The sequence below is a fragment of the Anabas testudineus genome, chromosome 22 (genome assembly GCF_900324465.2).
Source record: "Anabas testudineus chromosome 22, fAnaTes1.2, whole genome shotgun sequence".
NCBI classification, from domain to species: Eukaryota; Metazoa; Chordata; class Actinopteri; order Anabantiformes; family Anabantidae; genus Anabas; species Anabas testudineus.
This window is the reverse complement of record NC_046630.1, coordinates 18,163,587-18,187,747: the sequence shown is the minus strand read 5'-3', so window position 1 is coordinate 18,187,747 and position 24,161 is coordinate 18,163,587. Positions and strand designations below refer to the sequence as shown.

Below are 24,161 nucleotides of genomic sequence, written 5' to 3'. Positions count from 1 at the left end.
GAGACAAAGCAGCTACTCGAGTTTAGTATGGAGCTGTTGTCCTGAAGTAGTGTCGGTGTTTATACAGGGGAAACCAGAAAGTAGCTTTAGTCCGGGATGACCTCATGTTTAAACTGGCACACACATACATATGCTGACAGGCAGCTGTGCGTTCGCTTATGCAGTGTGGATGATTCAGTGACTCGTTCTGCTGGCCCGTCTCTTTTTTCAGGTCTATTTCAATATCAAATGTTTGTAACACACTGTGCACTAAACACGTCACACAATTAAAAATATGTCACTAAGTGTGTGTTATAAGCTATTTGCTTGGCTCTTAGCCCCACAATGTCCTACACTGATGTACCACGGCTGCCATTTTGTGTCAGATGGGAAAGTGACTAATTGAGTTACAAGGCATTCGTTTGTGTACTTGCATGCATGTGCACATGTTGATTGTTCATACAAACATTAGTACAAACTTCATTGTGCTAATGTTATTTATGAGAATATTTAGTTCTTGTAACAGATCAAATCCAAAGAAATGAAACATTATTATATGTGAATGATTTTCGCAAAGAAAATTCGAATAATTATTTCTATATTTTTGACTCATTTGGCTTTTTCTTGATTTCCAAAAATGTGTAGCAGACATTACTGCTCATTTAGCTGCTGCATGACATTTGTTCTTTCATCACGGTTTGCTTAGAAACAGTGTCATATCATAAAGCAACAATATGCAACTTTCTCCATTAGGAGAAACCATCCAAGCCCCACAGGTTTACATCAGTCGATGTCATGCTAACAGGCTTTTTGTTAGTTTGTCACAACCATTGGCTTTTTTCCTACCTGGTTAGCTGACAAAGCCAATGAGGCATAGTTTTTAATAGCATACATTTAAAACCCCACAACCACCCGCCCCCACAGGCCACTGTAATAAACCGGTCTGGACATGTCCCTGGTACTTTATAGTTAGCAGTTAGTTGTTGACATGCACCATCTGACCTTTACTTTAATAAAAGATCTGAGTTTTTCTTTCACATCTGCCTCAGTGCTTCAAAGGAACCTTGTCAATGAAATGACCTCAGCCTTCAGATGTCTGCTGCCTTTCAGTCCAAGTGAGGACATTTGGCTTCTACAAGGACCTCTCTCTTTCACACACTCTCAGCTACACACACATACACATACACAAACACACACATACACACACACACATACATACACACACATGAATGCCTTCTGCAGATGTGAACGCTCCCCTGTGAATTCCTGCATTCCAGAGTCCAAATATTTGGCTGCATTTACAGGCAGCAGAGAGCGGCACTCTCCAGGGCTGCGATGAATATCACATATTGTCACACATTGACACATCAGCATGTACTGGTGGTGGTGACAAAACTGCTTTAAGTTGTTGATAATGTGTTAAATTCTTCTCAGTTGTTCTTTTCAGCTGTACAACAGATCTCAAAGTGAGTCCTGCTTTCATCCTTGTGCGTTTGTCAGGAAGTGTAATTATTATTTTGATTTTATTTGAAAATTGCAAAATGAATGTAGACCAGTTAATGTGGCAAGGAGTCGATGATCCTCCGTAATGATCATCTTGCACTGTTTTGGACCGTCAACTGTGCATGTGGAATGTTAAGGGAAAACTTGTCAACAACAACCTGCATGTATACCTGCAATTGAGGTCATCATCTCTGCCTTGATTAATTTCTTCAAGGCACACCATAGATTATGGAAAAAGTAAAGTTCACGAGGAAGAAACTCCATGTTTGTCAGGAATGATTAGACTTGAGTCCGCCTCCTGGTGGAGAACATTTTAAGTCCTCCAGACAGATACAAAGTAGACACTGATGTCTACTTGTATTCATGGTATAAAGCAACTATATCCCAGTCCCATGTCTAGTAAATTTATTTTTTAAGATCATTATCACTTCTTAGATATCAGAGCTTCCTTGAATGCAACACAAAGTAGTATGGAGAGTGCTGCCTGCTGATAGCTAATTGCTCTGTGATCTTAACATGACAAGCTGTCAAAACTGTTTCCTTGTGGAGAAATTAATTTGTGATCTCAGAAAAATAAAAAGTGAGACATATTTATCCACACTTTTCACACAGATGCTTAATCCGTTTTTTAAGATTAACAGCAAGTTTGGTTTTCTTATTCTTATGCTATTGAAAGGTCAAGTCCCTCAGTAACTGACGGTATTTGACTACAATAACTATCTAATAGATAATACGTTGGTTTAGTGATCTACATTATAGTTTGTAATAATACGTGTATAAAAAAAACAACCTTTATTTATTTATTTGTTTATTTATTTTTTCTCTTTACCTTGTTATAATGAACTGCCTCTGTCTTAGCGATCTGAATATTAACCTCATAACACACACACACATATAAAACACACACACACCCCCTGTTGTGTGGCGGTAGTGCATGCTGATGTTGTGGACTTGCTTTGTCTCTAATTGTTGTTTTCATTCTGAGCACACTCTGTGTAAAGTATACCTGAACACAAAGCGCTGAGCGAGCCTTTCTTCCAGCAGCAGGTTGTAGTGTGAGCTGCATGAACTGCTCAGCAGGAGGAAAGCATTTCACATCAAGCCATAGATCAGAAACTGATCTCAGGTTTTACTGTGTAAATGGTGAACAGACTGCACGTCTCCAAAAAGAGCCTGACCTGATTTTAGGTCTGAAGGCGTGCTTTGAATGGATGCTCAGCAACCAGTGGCAATGGTACAAAGGATGTAAAGGGTAGGGGGTAAGGGCTCTTGACAACTCTACAAGTAGAACGGTATCACCAGATACATTTTTGAAATATTTACATTTAAGAAATTAGTGTTCAGAATTTGAATATGTAGACATTAAACTCAAAAAAGTGTCTACTTAAAAATGTACTCCACTTCTGTCTTATTGACACTGGCATTGTGAAGGTGCATTGAGCTAAATTCTGAGGTCATGCTCATGATGGCAAAATTCATGAATATCTGTAACTAATTTAATGACAGGCCGTCCAACAGTTATTGATTTACATATATTTTGCTAAAATAGGTTAAATGCTAAAATAAGCATCAAGGACTTACTGAGGTCAGCAGGCTTCAATGTGTTGGGGCATTTAGGTAAACGTAGGTAAACATGAGTCAAATAAACTGAAGGTTAAAGACTGGTTTGACTGAAGATAAAGTTTGAGTAATAACTGTTGTAGAGTTGTGCACCCTCTGTGGACTTTGCATAAATAACTGTCAGAACCTACATAATAAGAACCTGTAGGTGTAATCCTCTGAACCTTTCTCAGCTGGTGTTGTTAGCAACAATGCTATTTGTGTGAACTGTATCCACTCATGGTTTCAAAGAATACATCAAGTGTAGACCTGATGTGATGGGATAATTCAGTAGACATCAGAAAATATTAGTTTCCAAACAATTCATAAAGGACTCAAAGAACGTGGCCCCTTAGTCAATCGGCTAGTTAGCTTAGCATTAGTGAGTGAATCACCACAAGCAGAGCAGGTCACTTTTAGCAGCCCTCCACCCGGACCTCCTTCCTTTGACTCTCTTTCTAGTCTGTCACCTTTGTTCTTTTCATAACTCCTATGGCCACTAGAGATGGTAATGTTGACGTCAACGCTGTTTACGAATTGGAAGCTCCCAACGATCAAACCTCCTCCAACATGGCTAACCTTCAAAGATACTTCTCAAAAGTCTATTAAAGCAGAGTTGCCTTTAAAATGTCCTTATGGTTGCATGACAAACTTTACCTATTTCCACAACTCTTCTTCCACCTTCACCTCTTACTTTATTCCCAAACTACAGGATGTTGAAGTACGGAGTTTTTTTTTTTTTTTTTTGTTAACCCCCCACCGTAGCGCTTTCCTCCAATTTGTTGAATTTCTCAAAATGTTCCGTTTGTTAGGCTGAAAAGAAAATCACAGAAAAATCACCATAAGGGCTGCTTTGCATTTTTAATTAAGAAACTAACATATGAATATATTTGCATATTATTGAGTTGCAGATTAAATCATGCATACATAATTAGCGTGCAACAGCACTTGTTCGTTCGTCTCTCTCTCTCTCTCTCCCTTTCTCTTCGTCTCTCGCTCTCTCTCTGCACTGTGCTTACTGTTTTTCGGCAAGCTGTGGTTGTGATGGATGCCAGGCACACACACACACATATATACATACACACGCACACACCTTCGTCAGTCACATCATCACAGACAAACTTACACACCCTCTCCAAACACTTTGGGTACTCTCTCTCTCTCTCTTTCTGTCTCTCTCGTGCTCTTTCCCTCTGTTTGTATTTTGGAAGAAAATTAGCATCTGATTTTCTCTGTCAGAATTGAGGCCATGTCAGGATTTTTATACTGATTACACTGAGAGAACGAAGAACTTCCTGTTTCTTTCTTCTCTCACTGTCATCCCTGCAGTGTCTCAGCCTTATTTTCTATATATCTAGCACAAAATGCTAAAAAAACATTTTAATGTAGGCTAGGTGTAAGTCAGTTAAGACACAACATGATTAAAAACATGTTGGGTTGTTGCACAAAGCTAGAATGTCCAGAAATAACACTATTTTAAAATCCATCAAATGCCAGATTAGACAGCTAGCAAAAGTTAATAAAAGTCCACAAACAAAATGCTCAAGTAAAATTGCCAGTATTTACTTCGAACACTAATCCACTAAAAGGAGAAATACCTCTTTAAATTATTCTTATATACGTAAATAAAGTTATAAAAGTTACACGTTTCGTTATAAAGTAAAATGTACTTTAAGTACAAAAGTAATTCAAACGCTGATGTTGTTCCACACGTGCCAATTCTGCAGAAATCTCAAAGGTTCAGGTTTTGTTACATTTAAATCATGGACAGGTTTAAGGAGAAAACCACTTCAGAAACTTCTTTTCTGTGGATTTAACTTGAGAAATTATTTAAAATAAATCCATCAGAAATTAGCTCTTTAGTTTCTAACAAAAAAATCTAATATCTGGGTTTATGGTGAACTAATTTTACATTTGTGTTGTAAACTGCAACCAAAAATAGATTTTTAGTAAGGCCAGAGATCTCTGTGGCTATGGAGACTAGGTGTGGAACCACCAACTTGTTACGTACTGACAGGTGGTTACTTATATATCATCCTTTACTAGAGGATTAGATTTTGGATTAAGAGTCTCCATCTGCAAAGTAACTAAAGAATCCAAATAAATGTAGTGTGGTGTAACTACAGTACAGTACTTGACAGTACTCATTTACTTATAGTAAATAAGTTAATTTCCACTGATGGTAGTTAGTGAATTTAAATCATGTGCAGCAGTGAGAAACAGACTTGAATTCAGGTTTTGGAACTCTGCCTCTCCCTAGCGCACCTCCTTGTTGTTTCTTGGCTCGTTGGTCGAAGGGAATTCACCTTTCTGCCTTCTTTCAATATGCATAGATAATTAGATAACAAATGTATTTACTGTATATCTATAAGCTACCTTCCTCTTCTCCAGCTCCATGCAGCTGTAGACTGGTCCACAGCACCAACAACAGTTTTAGAGAGTGGCAACGCAAACAAGAGCAGAGCTTGTGCACTGAACACAGGAATAAATTCACTGTTTCAGGTGGCTCACTTTTATCCATTCAGGATGTCATGTATAGTCCTCTGTTGGAAGCAGCCTTAACAGGCTTAACAACATGCAAGCTTGTTACCAGGATGGAGGTTCAGCTCTCTGGACTGACGGGATGGAATCTGGTTTGAACAAGTAGCAAAGCAGAGTTTGCCACCGATTTGTTCTTTGCGTGTGTGAAATATAGCTACTTCCCGAATGGCTTGGATTAGGGTAGTCGGGCAGGCGCTACAGATTAGGTAGTGACATGTGTAAGTGTGATTATTCACAGAGCTCCTGGAAACGAGAGTTAGCCTCTCAGTGAAACTATCCTATTTTGATTGATTGTTCTACAGGTTTTCAACCACAGTGAGAGCATTAGTAATGTCTTTTATTGACTGGAGCTTTTCCCATCAAACGGTTTGAGTGACATTCTGTGTATCAGCATGAAAAGCACAATTGGATTAACTACTAGCAGTTCCTATAACCATGGACACAAACGGCAGTCACATGGACTACTACAGGGTTGACTTTGGATGACTATGAGTCTGCCTCTCAGCACTTACCTGCCTCTGTTTCAAATCCAAGTGTGTGTATACATTTATGCTGCTTCATGTGCACGTGTGTGCATGTAGCTTCCTGCTCTCGACTCTTCGGTCCTGACGATAACTTTATTGTTTGTAAATTCAGACTTCCAACATAAAAAGGCTCAAATCAAAGCCTCACAGTAGTGATAGTGAAGTGGCTGTGTGAAGAGAACAAAGTACAGTCGTGCTGAGTGTGTGTGAGTGTGTGTGTGTGTGTGTGTGTGTGTGTGTGTGTGTGTGTGTGTGTGTGTGTGTGTGTGTTTGTACTTACTACATAGTGAGAACCAGCTCGGGTTTTTAACCAACAAAGTGAGAACATTTTTGGGGAGTGAGGACATTTTAGCCGGTCCTCGCTTCTTTTGTATTAAAATTGATCCCTAAACCCACCCTCTCTTTTTTAGACAAAGTCCTCACTTCAGTCCCAAGTTGAGATTTTTATACCTGTCTGTTCACACGCTTTTGCTCTAGAGCGACCCATATCGTCAAAAACGTGATATTACACCTATTATGTAACTCTGTGCCGCTTTTGCTCTAGGGCGACCCCTATGGCCCAATGTGATATTACACCTAGTATGTAATTCTGTGCTACTAAGGTGAGCTTAGAGGTATAGCCATATATATAGCTTTTAACATGTTAATAAGCCTTGTGTATTCAAATTTAACTCACTTCTGTATCCCTAAAAGCCTGAACAGTGTCATCAAAACTGTCATTCTTTAAAGAGAGAAAGTGTTATTTGTTATCAAGATTTAAAAATAAAATTAATTCCAGAGGGAATTTGTTTTGTCTTGTTACAGTTGCTCTCAATTCAGACAGAAAGAAAAGGAACTACAACCAGAAAAGATTCACACCAACACAAATACAAAATGGCATCAATAGAAAAAAGACAAAATATACACAAAATATGTAAAGATGGATGGAAATATGTCAATAATTATAAATCTAGGTAAAATGCTAACAAATATGATAAATAAATGAATATGAATAAACAATGTGTGATATATGAATAAATATTGATTCTGATGATAGTTCACCTCCATCTTACAGAAGGGGTAGGAGTTTTACAGGAGTTCTATGGCCACAGACAAAAAGGATCTCCCGTGGCACACTTCATGTTGATCAGTTTCTGGCTGAATGTGCTCTATGTCCAGAAGCACACTGCTGTGAGTCAGAAGGATTGTCCAGGATTGAAAAGAGGTTGGACAGCATACTGCTCTCAATTACAACACATAGAGGGTCCAGCTCCACATCTAGATTAATTATTTCAACCTGTTAGTGTCTGCCACCTACATTTTTCTGCACAGCAGACCACTATATGTTTGCTTCACATCAATTTTATTGTAATAGTAAGACCCCATGTTGATGTGATAAAAGAGTGTCAACGACAATGGAAGAAAAGGTGTTCAAGGTGGAGATGAGATCAGCGATGCTGTACAGCTTTGAGACAGTGGCTCTGAAGAGAAGACAGGAGGCAGAGCTTGAGGTAGCTACTGGCACTCATGTGGTCTACATTGTATAACAAAATGGCCTTTGCCTTTGTATTTGACATGTCATTAAACTTGCTAAGCTGCAGATTCATTCATTTTGTCAAATGTAGTCATAGTGATTAACAATGTGCATCGTACATGGTTAATAAAAAAACATGGAGAGGGCGGAACTTCCAAGAAGCCCCTCTGCCTATAATACAGATCGCAAAAATCTTAATAGACAACATCATTACACATATAATTAAAATGGTGATGTCCGCCTTGGCACAACATGCTCTAGTTCTTGGCGTGGAGAGGAAAACTTCCTTTTAATGGAAGAAACCTCTCGAAAGAAAGAAAAGAGAGAGAGATTATTTGTTTAATCTGTAACTATACTAACTGTATAGTTATTGAATGTTGTATACTACTGTATATGTAGTGTGTAGTGCTTGTCTATAATTAAAGAACAGTGTTTATATTGGCCTGTACTGAGAGCCACAAACACCTGGAACCAAATTCCTTGTGTCTGTCAATATACTTGCGAATAAACCTTGATTCTGCATCTGCTCATGATTAAAAGGCAACGAAATCTTTTACTTTGAAATTAATGGGTTTCCGGTGCCGTGCTTTTATTTTGTACCGCTTCCTGTTGCAGAGCTATTTACGGGCAGCTACTTGACAAAACAAATTCGCTAGCTCCAGGACACAGCTAAACGCTAGATTAACTCTGAATATGTGATATCATCATAGTATAATAGCAGAGTCGGTATCAGAACAAATCATATCGGAGGTATAAGTGTAATTGCACACAAAACTTAGAATACACATCCGCTCTCGCTGTCTCTCTTATGCGCATGCGCGCTCCGTAGACTACGGTGCACATCAGTAGCGCAGCATTGTTCCAGGTGTTGTCATAGTGTTAATTAAACATACGTCTTGTGTCAGAGTGGATGATAATAAAAATCAATTAGTGCGTTTCGCTGTGGCTGCTACAAATGTTGAGACACGGAGATGTCTGCATATTAAGATCTGGAAAGTAGTTTATATAAGTTCACCAATTATGCCTTCACCTGTAGCGCAGGTGAAGACATGATTGGGAACTGATGTAAATGCCGTCGCAGACCGTTATATATAGGACACCAGGACACAAACCTTTCTCTGTTATGGTGTAAAATATCCGAGCACATGTAGACGCATTTCTGTCGGCGACGGGACATTTGTAAACGGGAAATTACTAGTTATTAATCTTTTGCACTCTCGCGATCTAAAAAAGAAAAAAGCAGATGGCTTATTAATTGCAATTGTAATTTTGTCGGTACCTAACTGTGAGCTTATGTGATGACCATCAGTTGTATACTTTTTTCAATTATGTTTATTAGCGGTGAGTCAATACCAAGACCGCGTTTTCATAGTTAGATTTATGTTCATCCCCTGCCTTTGTCTTTGACAAGTCATTAAACTTGCTAAGCTGCAGATCAATTAATTTTGTCAAATGTAGTCATAGTGATTAACAATGTGCATCGTACATGGTTAATAAAAAAACATGGAGAGAGCGGAACTTCCAAGAAGCCCCCCCCCCCCCCCCCCCCGCCTATAATACAGATCGCAAAAATCTTAATAGAAAACATCATTACACATATAACTTAAACGGTGGTACGATGTGATTTTGCTGTCACTGGATTGGCTAATAGTTTTACAATTTCACATCTGTGTGTGAAAAGCGGAGGGCACCGTCAGTGTGACGTAGTGCTATGGATGCGTTCGGCTCCTGTTTGGACATTCCGCCGTAACTAGGCTGCATTCCATTTCAAATCACGGCAAATCTCTCCCAATTACAAGCGACTCTTTCGGCAGAATTGTAAAAGTTGCTTATTTGTTAGGTTTCCAGGAGGGGTAAATGCATGTCTGAAGATATATAATGAAGAATGAGTTTATCTAAATTTACCTCTGAATTTATTTATTTATAATACATGGATGATAACATGAAATTATATTTCCCAGGATCTATTAATCATAAAAATCTAAACATTTTCACACCACAGTGGAGTAGTAACAAACATGTCGACAATCACAATCTATTATTTATACATTTGAATAATACATTTACACTACGGTTAGTAAAGCATTTAAATTCTTATAAAATCATAAAAAATCATATTGTTGGTGCACTTCCTGGACTATTGATTTATTTATTGATTATATACAACATGTAATTGTGTAAGAGTGGGTCTGTAGCCCTGACGTTGAACTGCTGGCTGTGGGACTCTATCCACATAATTTGCTCAGAGAGTTTTCACACACCATATCAATCTGTTTATATTCCTCCATTCACGAACGCAGCTGCCAAATGTGATGTCATACAGATGTTCACAGCCAGTCTGCAGACTGGCTGCCTTCTTCAGGTCAGAGGGGGACAATGTTGCCCTGCAGTAATGCTTTAAAACTGGAGGACTTTCTGTGAGTTTCATGATCAGGACATTGATGGACTGGCAAGCCTGCATCACCGACCACACAGACTTCCATGTACCACAGGGGATAATTCTGCCTCCCTTCCTCTTCACCTGTGTAGCTGAGAGGAGGATGTGGTCCAAACTCCTCTCAATCCTTGACAATACCTCCCACCCCACTACACAGTGTGTTGGCTGGGGAGAGAAGAATTTGATCAACATCAAGTGCTCCACAGAGAACCACAGGAGATCCCTTCTGCGCGAATCATGTATGTATTTTAGATTTTTAAAAAATCATTAATCCCAGAGTGACATTGGTATTCCTAATGGAGTTGCTCTCAGTTCAGACAGAAAATAAAGCCATCAATCTGTACATGTGTTCTGTACTGTTTGCGGTTCCTTTTTTTTTCTGTCTGAATTGAGAGCAACTGTAACAGGAATAACAATGTCACTCTGGCATTAATGATTTTTTAAAAATCTTAAATACATACATGATTCACTGATTTAAACTGATTTTCTTTAACCATTATTTCATTCTGTGCATTTCCCATAGAAATTAAGTCTCTAACATTCTAGCACATATTGCTAAAACAGATGTGGTTATGCAGCACAAAACACTGATAACTTGCTTTGCAAAATGTTTGAAATGTCTGGAAAAAAATTGCTTCTTTTTTCTTTCCTACCAGTACATCATAGCTACTGCTCTTGGCAACATACAAAGACAGGCAGCTGTCAACAGCCCATGTCAGATGTTTTGGAGATAAAGTGGGAGGCCAGATTGAGGTGCTTTGTTCCGAGGAGAGTTGGGGAACATATGGATGCAATGTTGGAGCTGCCAGGCAGGAGGTCTAGAAGAAGACCAAAGAGGAGATATGTGGATGTAGTGAGAGAGGACATGAAGTTAGTTGATGTGTGAGAAGAGGACGCAGTGTCCGAGGTGTATTCATTCAGCTAATCTTTTTATTTAATATGGACATCACATATACATTGGACAACCAGATGTATTGCTTAGGTGTGTTAGCACATGTGCTAATTTTCAACACCAGTCCATATGGGGCTTTTAGAAAGGATAGATTACACAGTACAAAATACCATTTTAAAATGTAAGACAAATACTACTACTAGGCTCGAGTGGATGGTCTAAGTGAGCTCTGGCGCCTGACAATAAGAGCTTAGAACAGTGGTGACACATGCTTGTTCACACATTTAAAAACCAGTTTCAATATACTAAAATTAACAAAGTTTTCAAAGGTAAAAGCTTGTGCTTCTTTATTGTTTCACAGTTATGCCACCTAATAGGTTTCTTATCTAATACTTTGATGGATTGATTGTACAGTGACATAACTGTCTTTAGATTAGAGAGAGAGACTTGAGACCATGTTGTGATGCAATATGAAAGATGGGAAAAAATCATTGCATGTATATACAACAGAGCCGCTTGATAAGATAACTCCCTTCTGATAAAATGAAAGCAGTTTAAGTTTGATTGAACTTTTTTCATGTTTTTCACTTGACTTTGAAATTTAAGGTTTTTATCAATAACAATGCCCAAATATTTTGTTTCACTGACTTCTGTGATTTTTTTCATTGTTTAAATGTACCTCAAAGTTACTGTGAGAGGGTCTTGTAGTTATGGAAAAACACATTGAAACTGTTTTTTGGACATTTAAAGTTAGGTGCGATAATTCAAGCCACTTTGAAACATTAAGTAGGGTCTGTGTCAAGCATTGCCCGGCAAGAGTGGGAGTTTTGGCAGACACATAAATAACTTTGTTGTTAGCGTGTCAATTGCAAGCTATATGCTGATGACAGTCAGGCAGGTCATTAATGTACATTGTAAACAATAGTGGTCCCATGTCAATAGGACAGAGATTAGATTTAAGTCCCCCAACCTTAACACATTGTTGCCTTCCCTCCAGGTAAGACTGAAACCATGAAAGAGCTGGAGATGACATTTGAAATTGTTTTAACTTCTGCAGTATGATCCACAGTGTCAAAGGCTTTTTTTTAGGTCCAGGAACACTGCACCGACAACATGACCTTTGTCAAGTGAGGTTGTCACCTTGTCCAATAGGTAACAAGTAGCTGCTTCTGTGGAGTATTTTTGTCTGAATCCAAATTGCTGAGGCTGGAGTAGATGTTTTGACTCCAGGTGTTCTATTAATTGTTCTGCAACAACTTCCTCCAATACTTTTGATACTACAGGAAGGATGGCTATAGGCCTGTAGTTACTTCAATTCAATTCAATTCAGTTTTATTAGTATGTAGCGCCAATTCACAACAGAAGTTATCCCAAGGCACTTTACAGAGCAAGGTGCAAGTTTAGGACCTTACAGAAAACCCAACAATCCCATCTGAGCAAACTATAGGCAACAGTAGAGAGGAAAAACTCCCTTTAGAGGAAGAAACCTCCTCCTTGCAAGGTCTTTTTCACCTGACTTGTGGATTGGTGTAATAAAAGCAGTTTTCTTGCTCTGTGGGAATGTGTTTTTTGTATTGAGAGATTTACTAGGTGGGTGATAGGTTTTAATAAGTAACTGACTTTTTGAGGGCAAGATCTTGTTTTTTCATAATATGCCAGGTGTCATTGTTAAACCATGGGAGAGAGTACTTCTTTGGTTTACTTGTCCAAGTTTTGGTATGTTTGTTTGTCAGGTTGCTTATTATAGTGATGCCATAACAAAAAAAAAGATCATTCTATTATTATTATTTCTCCTGTAAACCTTACTTTTGATCACTGCACTGCCAAATTGTTTCACTTTTTGCATAGTTTCTGTGTTGTACATTTTTGTGCTGGAGTGTCTTTGGGTGTTTGTTTGACTCGGCCCCTTCTAGTCCAAACAAAGCCAAGTATGGGCTTTGGATGGACTGTCACAGGACTCCTGTGGAGAGACCTGTATATGGTCACAAACATTTTCCATCCACTGTAATAGAGCTGTATAGGATCTGCAGTTGTAGCAATTTATTTATTTATTTCATTGTATTTTATGGAATAAATCGTGCAGCTTGTTATTAATAGTTCATTATGAAATGCATTAATAAGTAGAGCTGAGAGACTGGAAGTGTGAAATGTAGATGCCATAAAGTCTGTCAGTTTGGTTTGTGACTCCTGCCTGTCACAGAACTTTCACAGAACAGCCCCTGCTACTAGGCAAAAGTTTGCTCCCCTCCCCCACAGACTGAATGGCCCATTAGCCAATTATCCAATCAGAGCGCTCGGTGAGTTAGCAGCAAGGTGGAAAGTTCAGCTTGGAGCAGAAGTGCAGCTCTTTCAGTCTGCATGAAACCTGAGACTTTGAATTCAAAAATAAGCTCTGAGGATGTTCTACATAAGATTTTCTACATAACATTGGATTAGGGATGTAAATATATATATATATATATATATTTTCATTTTCTTTTTCCTTTTGTCTTTATGTAACATCTCGTGTAAATCTGTAGTGATAGTTAATTATCACATGCATTAAGAAGTGGAGCTGTAAGAGTGGAAGTGTGAAACGTAAATCCCTCAAAGTCTGATACTGAAGTTTGAAGTTTGGTTTGTGACTCCTGCCTGTCACAGAACCTTCACACAACAGCCCCTGTTACTAGGCAGAAGTTTGCTCCCCCCCTCCCGTCCCCCCACAGACTGAATGGCCCATTAGCCAATTATCCAATCAGAGCGCTCCGTGAGTTAGCAGCCAGGTGCGAACTTTAACTTGGAGCAGACGAGCAGCGAGTGTGAGAGCGGAGACTGGAGACTGGAGTGATGGAGAGATTTAAGAAAAGAACTGGAAATTTACGGACTCACCACGATAAATGTGAACGAAGATTTGAAAAAGCTCAGGTATGTACTTTTGGTTTATTGATACTAAAAACATGATGTTAAGATAAATGCTGTGCGCTTATTTGAGGCCTTATAGCGGCGTTGTGTTGTGTGGTAGCAGACAAAACTGTTAAATGATTATTCTTCTGTACAGTTTTTTTTAAAACAACATTAAAATATTAACATTACGTCGCGGACATAACGAGAGCTAGCTTGAACGGTGACGCACGGTGAAATGCGTTGAATCAGAAAGGGAACGGTAAAACTGTCGAGGCCCGGGTGGTTTTTAATTTAAGACGAGAAAACTGAATTAAATTTATAAAAAGTAGTTATAACAGATAGTGGTGTATCAGACCGCAGTTTATTTGTTGACACCCTCCACGGTTGCGGAGGCAAGTGAACCGGGGATTAATCGTCAGGTTTAGCTGCCATAACGTGACATACAGTTATTCCCTGCATTAACATGCAGAGTTGCGGCGAAAAGATAAAAATGGCTGTGTGGTCAGGCAGCGGTGCATGTTAACAGCAGACGACAGTGTCCGTCATGGCCTGTGTGAGAGGGGAAACATACGAACCGTCATCATGCAACCTTTAATGTTACAGTATCATGATGACGGAAGAAGGCTGGTGGACAAAGTCGTTACAGTACGTAGACATGACGTGAGATAGTAACACGTCGTGCATGGCCACACAATTAAAGTGGTTTAATTAGTAATAGTGCATGTTAATAAATAAAGCATTAGCATAAGCATTAACTGCAGAGAAAAACTGTATCACCTGTGACACATAGATGCAGTGTGTGGGAAGCAGTGTATTTTAATATTTAGCTCAGTGTATAAATAGACCTTGTAATTCAAGGTTGCTTGCAAAAAAAGTTGCATGTGCTAATTAAGCTGATACATATTGTTTATAGCCAATATGTGTTCCCTTGTCATGTAACGTGTAGTGTTTGACAATGCACAATTTATAGTATCTAATGTCACACTGTAAGCCATAAAAACAGTAATTACAATTTAACACTGGTCTAATAAAGGGATTTCAACAGTAATTTGCTCATCCTCCCAGAGTCTGGGAAAAGCCATTAACCAGCTTTAGGGGTGGGTATCTTTAGGGCTATTACTAAATGATTCTTTAAAACCATTCATAAAAGAAAAGTACCATATAGAACATGATTAGGACTTATTTATGAACTAAATAAAACTAAATTAAAGCTTTAATGTCCACTTCTGCATAGTCACCATAATCATCATAATGCTTGGTGAATATATTTCATATTGATCAGACGTCCGTCAATATCACTGATTCCTCCTATCCTGTCATCCTGATTCTGCTGTTGATGTCACCACTGCCTGATAGTTCCACTGTTAAGAGAGATGACATTTTTTCATTTGTCTCAGAATTACTACTTTTACAAAATATTTCCAGGTATTTAAAAAAAAATTAGGGTGAAATAAAATAACCAGTTGTGCTACATACAGTTAAATTTCATCCTAAAATTTCACTATTTGCATAATAATCAGCTGTTTGTGTAAAACCTTCTGGAAGAGTGCAAAACGTATCAATATTGCTTTTTTTGCATGCTTGTTCGATGGGTGGTGGTTACTGTCCTGTTTTAATGCACATAAACTAAGCATGGTTATTGTCAACACAGTGTCCAAATTATCTTCACTTTAACTGTGCCCACAGTGATATGACATCAATATGTTGCAGCCTATTTTAAATAGAGGTTTTATCTGTGTACTTTTGAATGTAAATTTGTTTTGGTTGGTAAATAATTTGATTTCTGACTTTTATTTTTCAAGGAGGATTTATGCAGCAAACATGAGGAAATGGAACCACAGTTACTGTCATCAAGCAACAGTGGCTCTGATGAAGATTACTACCCCTCACAATTACCCACACAATCCTCTGATGAAGATGAGGTGGTCCCAGAAATGTCAGGTTCCTCAGGCCACAGTGATTTAGAAAAAGACTTTCCCTTATCTAGTGAACATAAGGTCATAAAGGGCCAAGCAACAACAACGTCAATTCAGACAACTGAGCAATCAAAAATAAGGAAGAAAAATAACCCACAAATAACTGTGAAAACAATTAAAAAAAAAGATGGAGGAAGAGTCTGGCACAAAACCCACTATTGTTTATACTGTAAAGAGGCCAATTTGAAGATAGCTAGACATTTGCAAAGAAAACACAAGGATGAAACTGATGTTGCCCATGCCATCAGTTTCCCACCTGGCTCCAAACAAAGAAAGACTCTATTAGAGTCCCTTCGCAATAAGGGTGACTGGCAACATAATGTTAAGGTTTTTGAAGAAGGAGATGGTGAGATAGTGACATGGAAACGGCCCTCTAAGAAAGTTTCTGTAAAAGACTACTTGCCATGTCAACATTGCTATGCAATGTTCAAGAGGACTGAACTCTGGAGACATGAAAAGTCCTGTGGCAGTAGGAAAGGGGTAAGCGAAAAAGGTAAAAGAAGAAGAGTACAAAAAGTTTCCTCACAACTCATTCCAACAACAAAATCATCTGAAGGAATTCAAACGGTCATTCATACTATGCAGCAAGATCATGTAACATCTCACACCAAAAGTGAGTCTGCTAGTGCTCATACCACAATGGAACAACGGAGGTGGAACATTCAAGAGTGTGTATCTTTGACAGAGGATGTTATTACTCTGCAGAACTACTTGAGAAAAATTGAGGACGGGGCTAAAGCAGAATTAAGCAAGCATGCAAGCACAGCAACATACAAAATGCTGAGTGAGAGCCTTCTTGCCCAAATAATAGTGTTCAATAACAAGCGAGAAGGAGAAGCATCACGCTTAACATTGGAGACATATCTAAATGCAGACACTGGCCCTGTGAATAAAGACATTTATGAGACCCTGACACCTGTGGTAAAACAACTGAGCCATAGGCTGACACAGATAGTGACACGTGGAAAGAGAGGAAGAAAAGTGCCCATTCTTCTCCTTGAGCGCACAAAATCCTCTCTTGATTTCCTGATCACAAAACGAAGTCAAGTCGGCGTAACTGAGAAAAATCCATTTCTATTTGCCAGGTTTGCCACAGCAACCAACATTCGTGGCTGTGACTGTCTAAGGAAGTATGCTGCAGAGAGCAAAGTAATCAACCCAAAGCTCCTTACGTCAGCAAAATTAAGAAAGCACGTTGCCACCTTAAGCCAGCTTTTGGAACTTGATATTAAAGAACTGGAGCAAGTAGCTCGTTTTATAGGACATGACATAAGAGTCCACTGTGATTATTATCATCAAACAGACAAAACGTTTCAGGTGGCCAAGATTGGAAAACTTCTCTTTGCAACGGAGCATGGAGCTGGGTTGCTTAAAGGCAAGAGCCTGAAGCCACTGGACTCTGTGGCCTTTGGTGTGTTCATTTATAATTTTCATTTTTTAGTGTTTTTGGTGTATCATCATATGTTTAATTAACAGATCCATCAGACTGTGTGCATTTTTGCAAGAGTATTATGTCTTCTATGTCATACATTTCTAATGTTGCCTATTGTGCACATCTACATAGGTAAAGGACATGATGGCACCTCAAACAAGGGTTCACCAGCAGTCAAAGAGAGAGAGACATCAGCTGCAGACAGACTGCCAGGTAAGAGTAGTGATAAATGTACTTTAAATCATGATAATGTAAATCTAACAAATTCCATCTGAGGCTGTTGCAGTTCAGATTTTAAGTTCTATCTGGAAGTTAAGTCATGGCATCTGGACTTCCTTCTTGTTAGGTTGAAACATTTTGCTACTCATCCAAGTAGCTTCATCAGTGTGATGAAGCTACTTGGATTAAAAGACATCTTGTGAGAGAAGTAAATGAGGCTCAATGTTTATAATTGTGCAAGTAGGCTAGGCATATTCTGTGAACATTTCTCTATACTAATCTATGCCGTTTTAACAGACACAGAACTGCCAAGCCAATCTTCTGCCTGTCAGCAGATGACTTTAACTGACAGACAAGACAATGAAGATAACAGCCTTACTGATGGAGGTAAGTCCTAGAAATGTAAAGAAAATGATCAGTAATTGGTATCAATTTTCTTGCAGTGCAGTTTAGCACTTTCATGCTACTAAACTAATCTTTCACAGGAGAGCAGGAACAAACCCCCACAATACCACCGGTTGAGGGGCAAAAAAAGACAGCCAAAAGAAAGCATTGTGAAGATGTGATTTATAAAGCAGGGGGTAAGTAAAGCAGAAGTGATTAATATTTCTGAAAACAAATTTACTTTGGGCTAAGTTGCTCTATTAGAAGCTGTTAGAAATATTGGTTTAATTACAATGGATTTGAGATGTCACTGTTAAGTATACTGTAAAGCACATTTCCTTTGCTGTATCAACCTTACTCAGCATATCTGGAGTTCAGTGGCTCTCTTTTCTGACAGACAACATTTTCAACATAAAGGGTTGCAGTTTTGAAAAGGTAGTGTCTCCCATAGTATTACTTATACAGACGTTATGCATACAAAATTTGTGGGAAAAAAGGGTATACTTACTGAAAACTCAATACAAGGTCAAGAGTATGTTTAAGACAATGAGTGGGTTTATTTACAATTGTTAAACTGGCACAGTACAGGAGTCCAGTCCAGCCCTTGCATAAAAGTGGTCTACGATAGCCAGCCTGAGGTTGACCAGTACAGAGGTACAGGCTCAGGTGAAGAGATTCATCCAGCTCCATTCACTACCTTCATCCCAGTGTTTCCTCTGTTACATCTGCACTTGCACCTGCATAAGTCTGAGACTACAGATACAAGTGGAGCCACACTGGTATCTGTAGTAGTCGTTTTGGTTGCTGAAAAAAATTTAAGCTGCAAATATACTTTTACTGCCTACGAGATATTAATTTTAGGTTCTTCACTAAACCAAGTAGAATCTCATCATGTGAACCTGGCTCAGTCACACACAATATGTCTTTTATATCAATGAGGAGAGGCTATGTACACTGTAAGGGACCCTTATATCACTACAAATAAAGCAGACTGTACTTTATTTAGCAGATTTAGCAAAAACTAATACCAAACAATAAGTGTTTAAAATGATAAAAATCAACAATACAGTAAATCAATCATATTGGTTTATTCTTTCCCTATCATAACTATCATTCTGCTCACAACTCCTTGGTAGTGGATGAATAAGGCTGGTTGAACAGCATAAATGTCCAGAATGCAAAAACTGATGGTTAAAAGTCTTTGGTTGAAGCATGATTCAATCCTCCAGTTCTCATCACCTTGTTGAAGTCTTATCTCCTGGCCTGATGGTCTGGATAGAAAATCTGTGAATTCAGTTAAAAACTCAGAGTATGGGACAGGGGGACGGTACACAATAACAAACAGGACTGGTTTTTGACTTTTCCAGTCAGGATCAGGGAGGCTAAGAGTGAGGCTCTCAAATGAATTAAAACAATATTTAGGTCTGGGGTTGATTAATAAACTTGAGTGGAGGATTGGTGCTACTCCTCCACCCCATGTGTTCTCACAGCTCACAGCATTTATACTTGTGTCTATAGGTAGGGATTTTGTAAATTCAGAAATAATGGAGACCCAGAGCTGCAGCAGAGCAACAGTGTACTCTGCTGTGGGGCAGGTAACATGTTGTCTGTATTTGATAAGTTCACAACTGAGGTCTGCCTATTAGTCACCTACAGTAATACAATAACCAGTGTTGCTGGTGTAATTTAAAACGGTACAGTGATCCTCTCAGAGAGCGAAATAACTTCAGTCTCTGAAAAATAATAAGTCGGGACCAGATTTTGAACAGTAAGATTGAACATTTTGTGATTGGTATTAAACACTGGAATCCTAGCAGCAGCATATCATCTGGGGTAGCTGCCACGTCTCAGTGGAATGGAAGGCAACAGAGAGAAGCAGAAGCAGAAACACACCACTATCCCTCTCTACATTGATTATGTGAGTTGATTTCACTGTAATGTGTCATTTCTCAGATGAAGAGGAGAGCCCATGTGAAACGACAAAACCTGACATTAAGAGGCAAAAGAAGACGAAACGGAAGTATGTCGATGATGATGACGACAATTATGGTGATGTTGATAAAGGTGAGTCCAGACACAAGTGTTCTCAATCTTTGTATTAGTATTTTCACTGTACAAGTTATATTATCTTTCTTAGATGAAGAGGAGCGTCACTCTGCCACAACACTCCCTCTCAAGGGGGAAAAGAAAGCTGCACATATAAGTGTACACAATGACACTGATAAGATGAATTTCTGTACACTAGTGTAGTTACATTAGAGTACTGTAGTACGAGTGATGCACATGACGGTGATTGACTACATTGTTAAAATGGTGTTGCAGAGTTATTGTCCTAAAGTCTTACTATTTGCTTAATCCTTGTGAGTTGCATTAAAGTTGCTAGGTTGGATGTTTCAGGGCTGTTTGATTACTATGTTTGTAGCTGTTGCAGGAGTGTTGGTATGGGCTGTGATATTAGAAGTACTTATTTGTACTAAAGTTACAAATAATCTTAATATCTGCTAGGGTAGTTGATAAACTACTTGAAGTAGCAATACTAACTGTACTGTTGGTGGTGCTTATACGTGTAATATATATAATCAAGTCTAGTCAAGATAAAAACAGAAACATGGCATGAGAAAGCTAGACAGACTACTGTTTGACTAAAACTAATGATTTAAAGTTTCTAAAGGGAGGAATTGAGAGATGATAGGATGACCTAACCATAGCGGTAAACAGTGATGCATGATGTAGGTGGAGACAGGCACAACAGAATCTAGAACCAGAACTCATAGATAAACACACAGAAGACACAACCTAATGGTTATCATAACTCATATATTTATCACACTCATTTTAGGAATAAGTTATTAATTGAAAGGTTTAAATGAGGTGAAGCGGACTTTGCAGTAGCAGATGTGAGACTAAGCTAATGCGACAAATTAATGTTGGTGAAGATTCTGTAATTTAGGTAAAGTTATCTGGAAGTTCAGTCATGGCAACTGGACTTCCTGGACTCATCCAAGTAGGTTCTCCAGTCTACCTGATGAGTATTGCAAAATTTTGACCTAACAAGGAAGTCCAGTTGCCATCACTTAACTCATGTTTTCAGCAGAATTCCATTTTCCATTTGAATTCCCATTTTTGAATAGGAGATTCATTATAATCAAGTATGTAGCTAAATATTATGGAAGTATCACTAAAGACACAGACACAGACCACAGCCTCGGGTTTTCTCCTGAGGTGGTCACATTCAGCTTTAGGGACAACAGCTTTGTTCAGACCACTGATGACAGCTTGACCCCAGCACTTTGGCAGGACACCCTGTAACTCTGCATCTAACTTAGTTTGTTTTTTGGTTCATAGGAGTTCCAAAAGTAAAAGGAACAAGACCCTGGAGTGAGGAGGAAAGGACTGCAGTCCAACGATGCATGGCAAAATTTGTGGACATGGAAAGACGTAAAGTACTTTGCAAACAATGAGATCTTCAAGATCAAAAGGAAGCATCATTTAAATTTTTTCCTGTTTGTTGTTGTTTTTTTAGGAAAAAAACCTCTTGCTGCTAAGGACTGTACTGCACTGCACATTTAGAAATTTGCACTTCTGATGTTACTTCTGAAGTTATCTGGACGTTGAGTCATGGCAACTGGACTTCCTCCTGGACAGCTTGGATAAGTAGCTTCTTCAGTCAGAAGAAGACTGTCCAGAAGGAAGTCCAGTTGCCATGACTCAACTTTGAATTTGTTTCTCTGTTTACAACAGATAAGCTAAGGACTGTACTGCACTTTCAGACGTTTCTGAATGCTGATGCTTGTTTGAATACTAAGTACATGTTTAAAAAAATAAATAATTGTGATGATGATTACAATCAGTTGTAACATATTACATTTGTAATTACAGAATTTTATTTATTTATATACACATACATACATAGATACATACACATACATATATGTACATACACAAACACAAATTTGTATAGACCATTCTCACAGCCGTAACAGTATACTGACCGTACAGTTTAACTCAGGAGCCCCGCCCGGTCCTCAAACAGATGGTTAGAAACTTTTTTTGTAAAACATGGTGATCAGAGTTATCTAATGGGGTGTGTTGGTTAAGATTGCCATCTAGTGCCTAGAAATGTTATTTTGGGGTTAACAGGAGTAGTAGAAATGCCGGTTCTCACTTTGTCGGCCCTTTGCCTCGGTCCTCACTGCGTAGGAAGTACAAGAATGTGTGTGTGTGTGTGTGTGTGTGTGTGTGTAAAAGCGACAGAGAGTTCCTAGTCCTTCAGGCCAGCACTGCTCCCTGTGAGGGAAGAGAAACACTCAGAGAGTTACTGCAAAAAATGAAAGAAAGGAGAAATAAGAGAGGAAAGGGGGGAAGAAGGAGGGAAATAAAGCAGAGATGGAAGAAAGTAAAATGAAAGAAAGAAAGCAAACATGTCGGAGAAACAACAGAAAAGACAGGAGACACAAAAAACTGGATGCAGAAAGAGAGATGTAAAGAAAGGGCGAGAGATACCGACACAAAGAAGAGAGAGAGGGAAAGAAAGAGCGAGAGATTGACAACTGCGTGTTGTAATGTGAAGGAAAAACCTGTCAGCGTGAAATCAGGATGAAATGTGAGATTATAATGTAACTGTCATCTCCCCACCAGAGAGGAGGAGGGAATAGAAAGGAGTGACAAAGGATAACGAAGAAAAAATAGAAGGAGGGAGGAAAAGGATGAAGCGAAGAAGGAAGAAGCAAGGAAGCATAGAAGAAAGAAAGATAGGATGGAATATTTGTGAATGGAATGGGAGGAGGAGGAAGGAAGGGAGGGAGAACAAGTGATAGGAAGGAGGAAGTAGGGAGATAGGAGGTTACTGAGGTGGAGGAAGACAGAAGGAGGATAGAAGGTGGAGGTGGGTGAGGTGAGAGAGAAAAGAGAGATGGCCAAAGAAATGAGGAGCAAGAAGAGGATGTGGAAATGAAGTGATGAGGAGACAAACAGGGGGCTGGAAGGCAGGAGGGGGAGTTGGTGAGGAACTGAGGAAAGAGAGAAGGAAAAGGTAGCAAGGAGAAAAGGAGGATACAAGGAAGGAACGTGCGCGCTGACATCAGCCAGACACTGCCCTGCGTTGTCCCATTTATGTCTCCGGTCCACCTTAAATAGGTAGGGGCTCGGAATAGACTGCTCCACCCTAAGATCAAAGGTCAGCTTGAATGAGTTTTTAAAAACAGAAGTGAGCACTCAGCTAAAAGTCTCTCCTCGTCTCTCCTCCCTCGTTCTTTTTCATTTTCCTCCACCAAACATCCTTTCCCTCTCCTCCCTTCCTTTTTCTTTTCCTCCCTTCCCCTCTGCTCTTCTCCTCCCTATCTTCCACCCATCTCTCCTCTTGTTTTTTGTTTCCCCCTCCCTCCTCTTTCATCTCACCTCCTGTAATTTCTCTCTTGCTCCCCACCTTTTCTCCTCCGCTCACCTCTGTTTCTCCTCTCCTCATCTCTCTCTCCTTCTCACCTCCCACGTTTTCTCCCCCACTCCCTTCTTTTGTCCTCTCTTCCCCTCTACTCTGTCCTGCTCTCCTTTTAGCACTCTTCCTTTCTTCCTCTGCTCCTACCTCTTTCCTACGCTCTTCATTCTTCTTCATCTCCTCCGCAGGATTGTTGACCAAGCAAGCGTCAGACAAAATTAAAAATGCTGCCTCTGCTTCTTTTCCTCAACCGGGTCACTCTTTTTGGGTTCTATCCCCCCCCCCGCACTCCACTCCCTCCCTCTCTGCCTCTCTTCATCCCTCCATCTCTCCCTTCATTTCCCATGCAGTCTGGTTGGGTACAATGCTGGGAGCCAGCCAGCTCTGCAGACAGATGGTCCACTTATTAGATGTGCATCAGCCCTCCCTCCTCTTCCTGCAGCTCGCTTTTTAATCAAATTAAAGCTGAAAAAAGAGAGGGAGAGAGAGATTGAGAGTGAGTGAGAGGGAAAGAGAGAGAGAGGTTTAGGAGGTCTGTTCACTTGTTTTGGAGTCTATTATGTGTTTGAATAGGATGAACGATGACGGTGTTAATATGAAATTTGGAAGACTCAGCCACTGACTGTTTGGTGACTGCCCGTATCCCCTCTATCCCACCCTTTCTTTCAGTGTGTGTGTTTTTTTAAAGGGGCACTCTGCCATTTTAAAACTTGACGAATAGTCCAGTTCCTCAATCGGGGTCAAGGTGACAAGTTCTGGAAGTCATCATGGTAGTCTCAGCATGGCCTCAGGCTCTTGTCTTTCTACTGGAGTTGAAAGGATGTTCCTAGGCAGGAAGGATTTAT

The 24,161-nt window shown here is 39.4% G+C and overlaps 2 protein-coding genes across 6 annotated transcripts in view; both read left to right on the top strand.

Moving 5' to 3' along the window:
- LOC113147947 (transcription factor 4) overlaps window positions 1-24,161 on the top strand; it is a 193,597-nt gene that overhangs the window by 112,056 nt on the left and 57,380 nt on the right. The gene's annotated exons all lie outside the window — the stretch shown is intronic.
- LOC113147945 lies at window positions 13,485-21,531 on the top strand. The gene is made up of 8 exons (XM_026339297.1): window positions 13,485-13,892; window positions 15,674-17,258; window positions 17,412-17,492; window positions 17,796-17,885; window positions 17,984-18,079; window positions 19,836-19,946; window positions 21,228-21,320; window positions 21,406-21,531. Exons 1-8 carry the CDS (start codon window positions 13,815-13,817, stop codon window positions 21,450-21,452), a joined length of 2,181 nt encoding a protein of 726 aa, XP_026195082.1. The 5' UTR covers window positions 13,485-13,814; the 3' UTR covers window positions 21,453-21,531.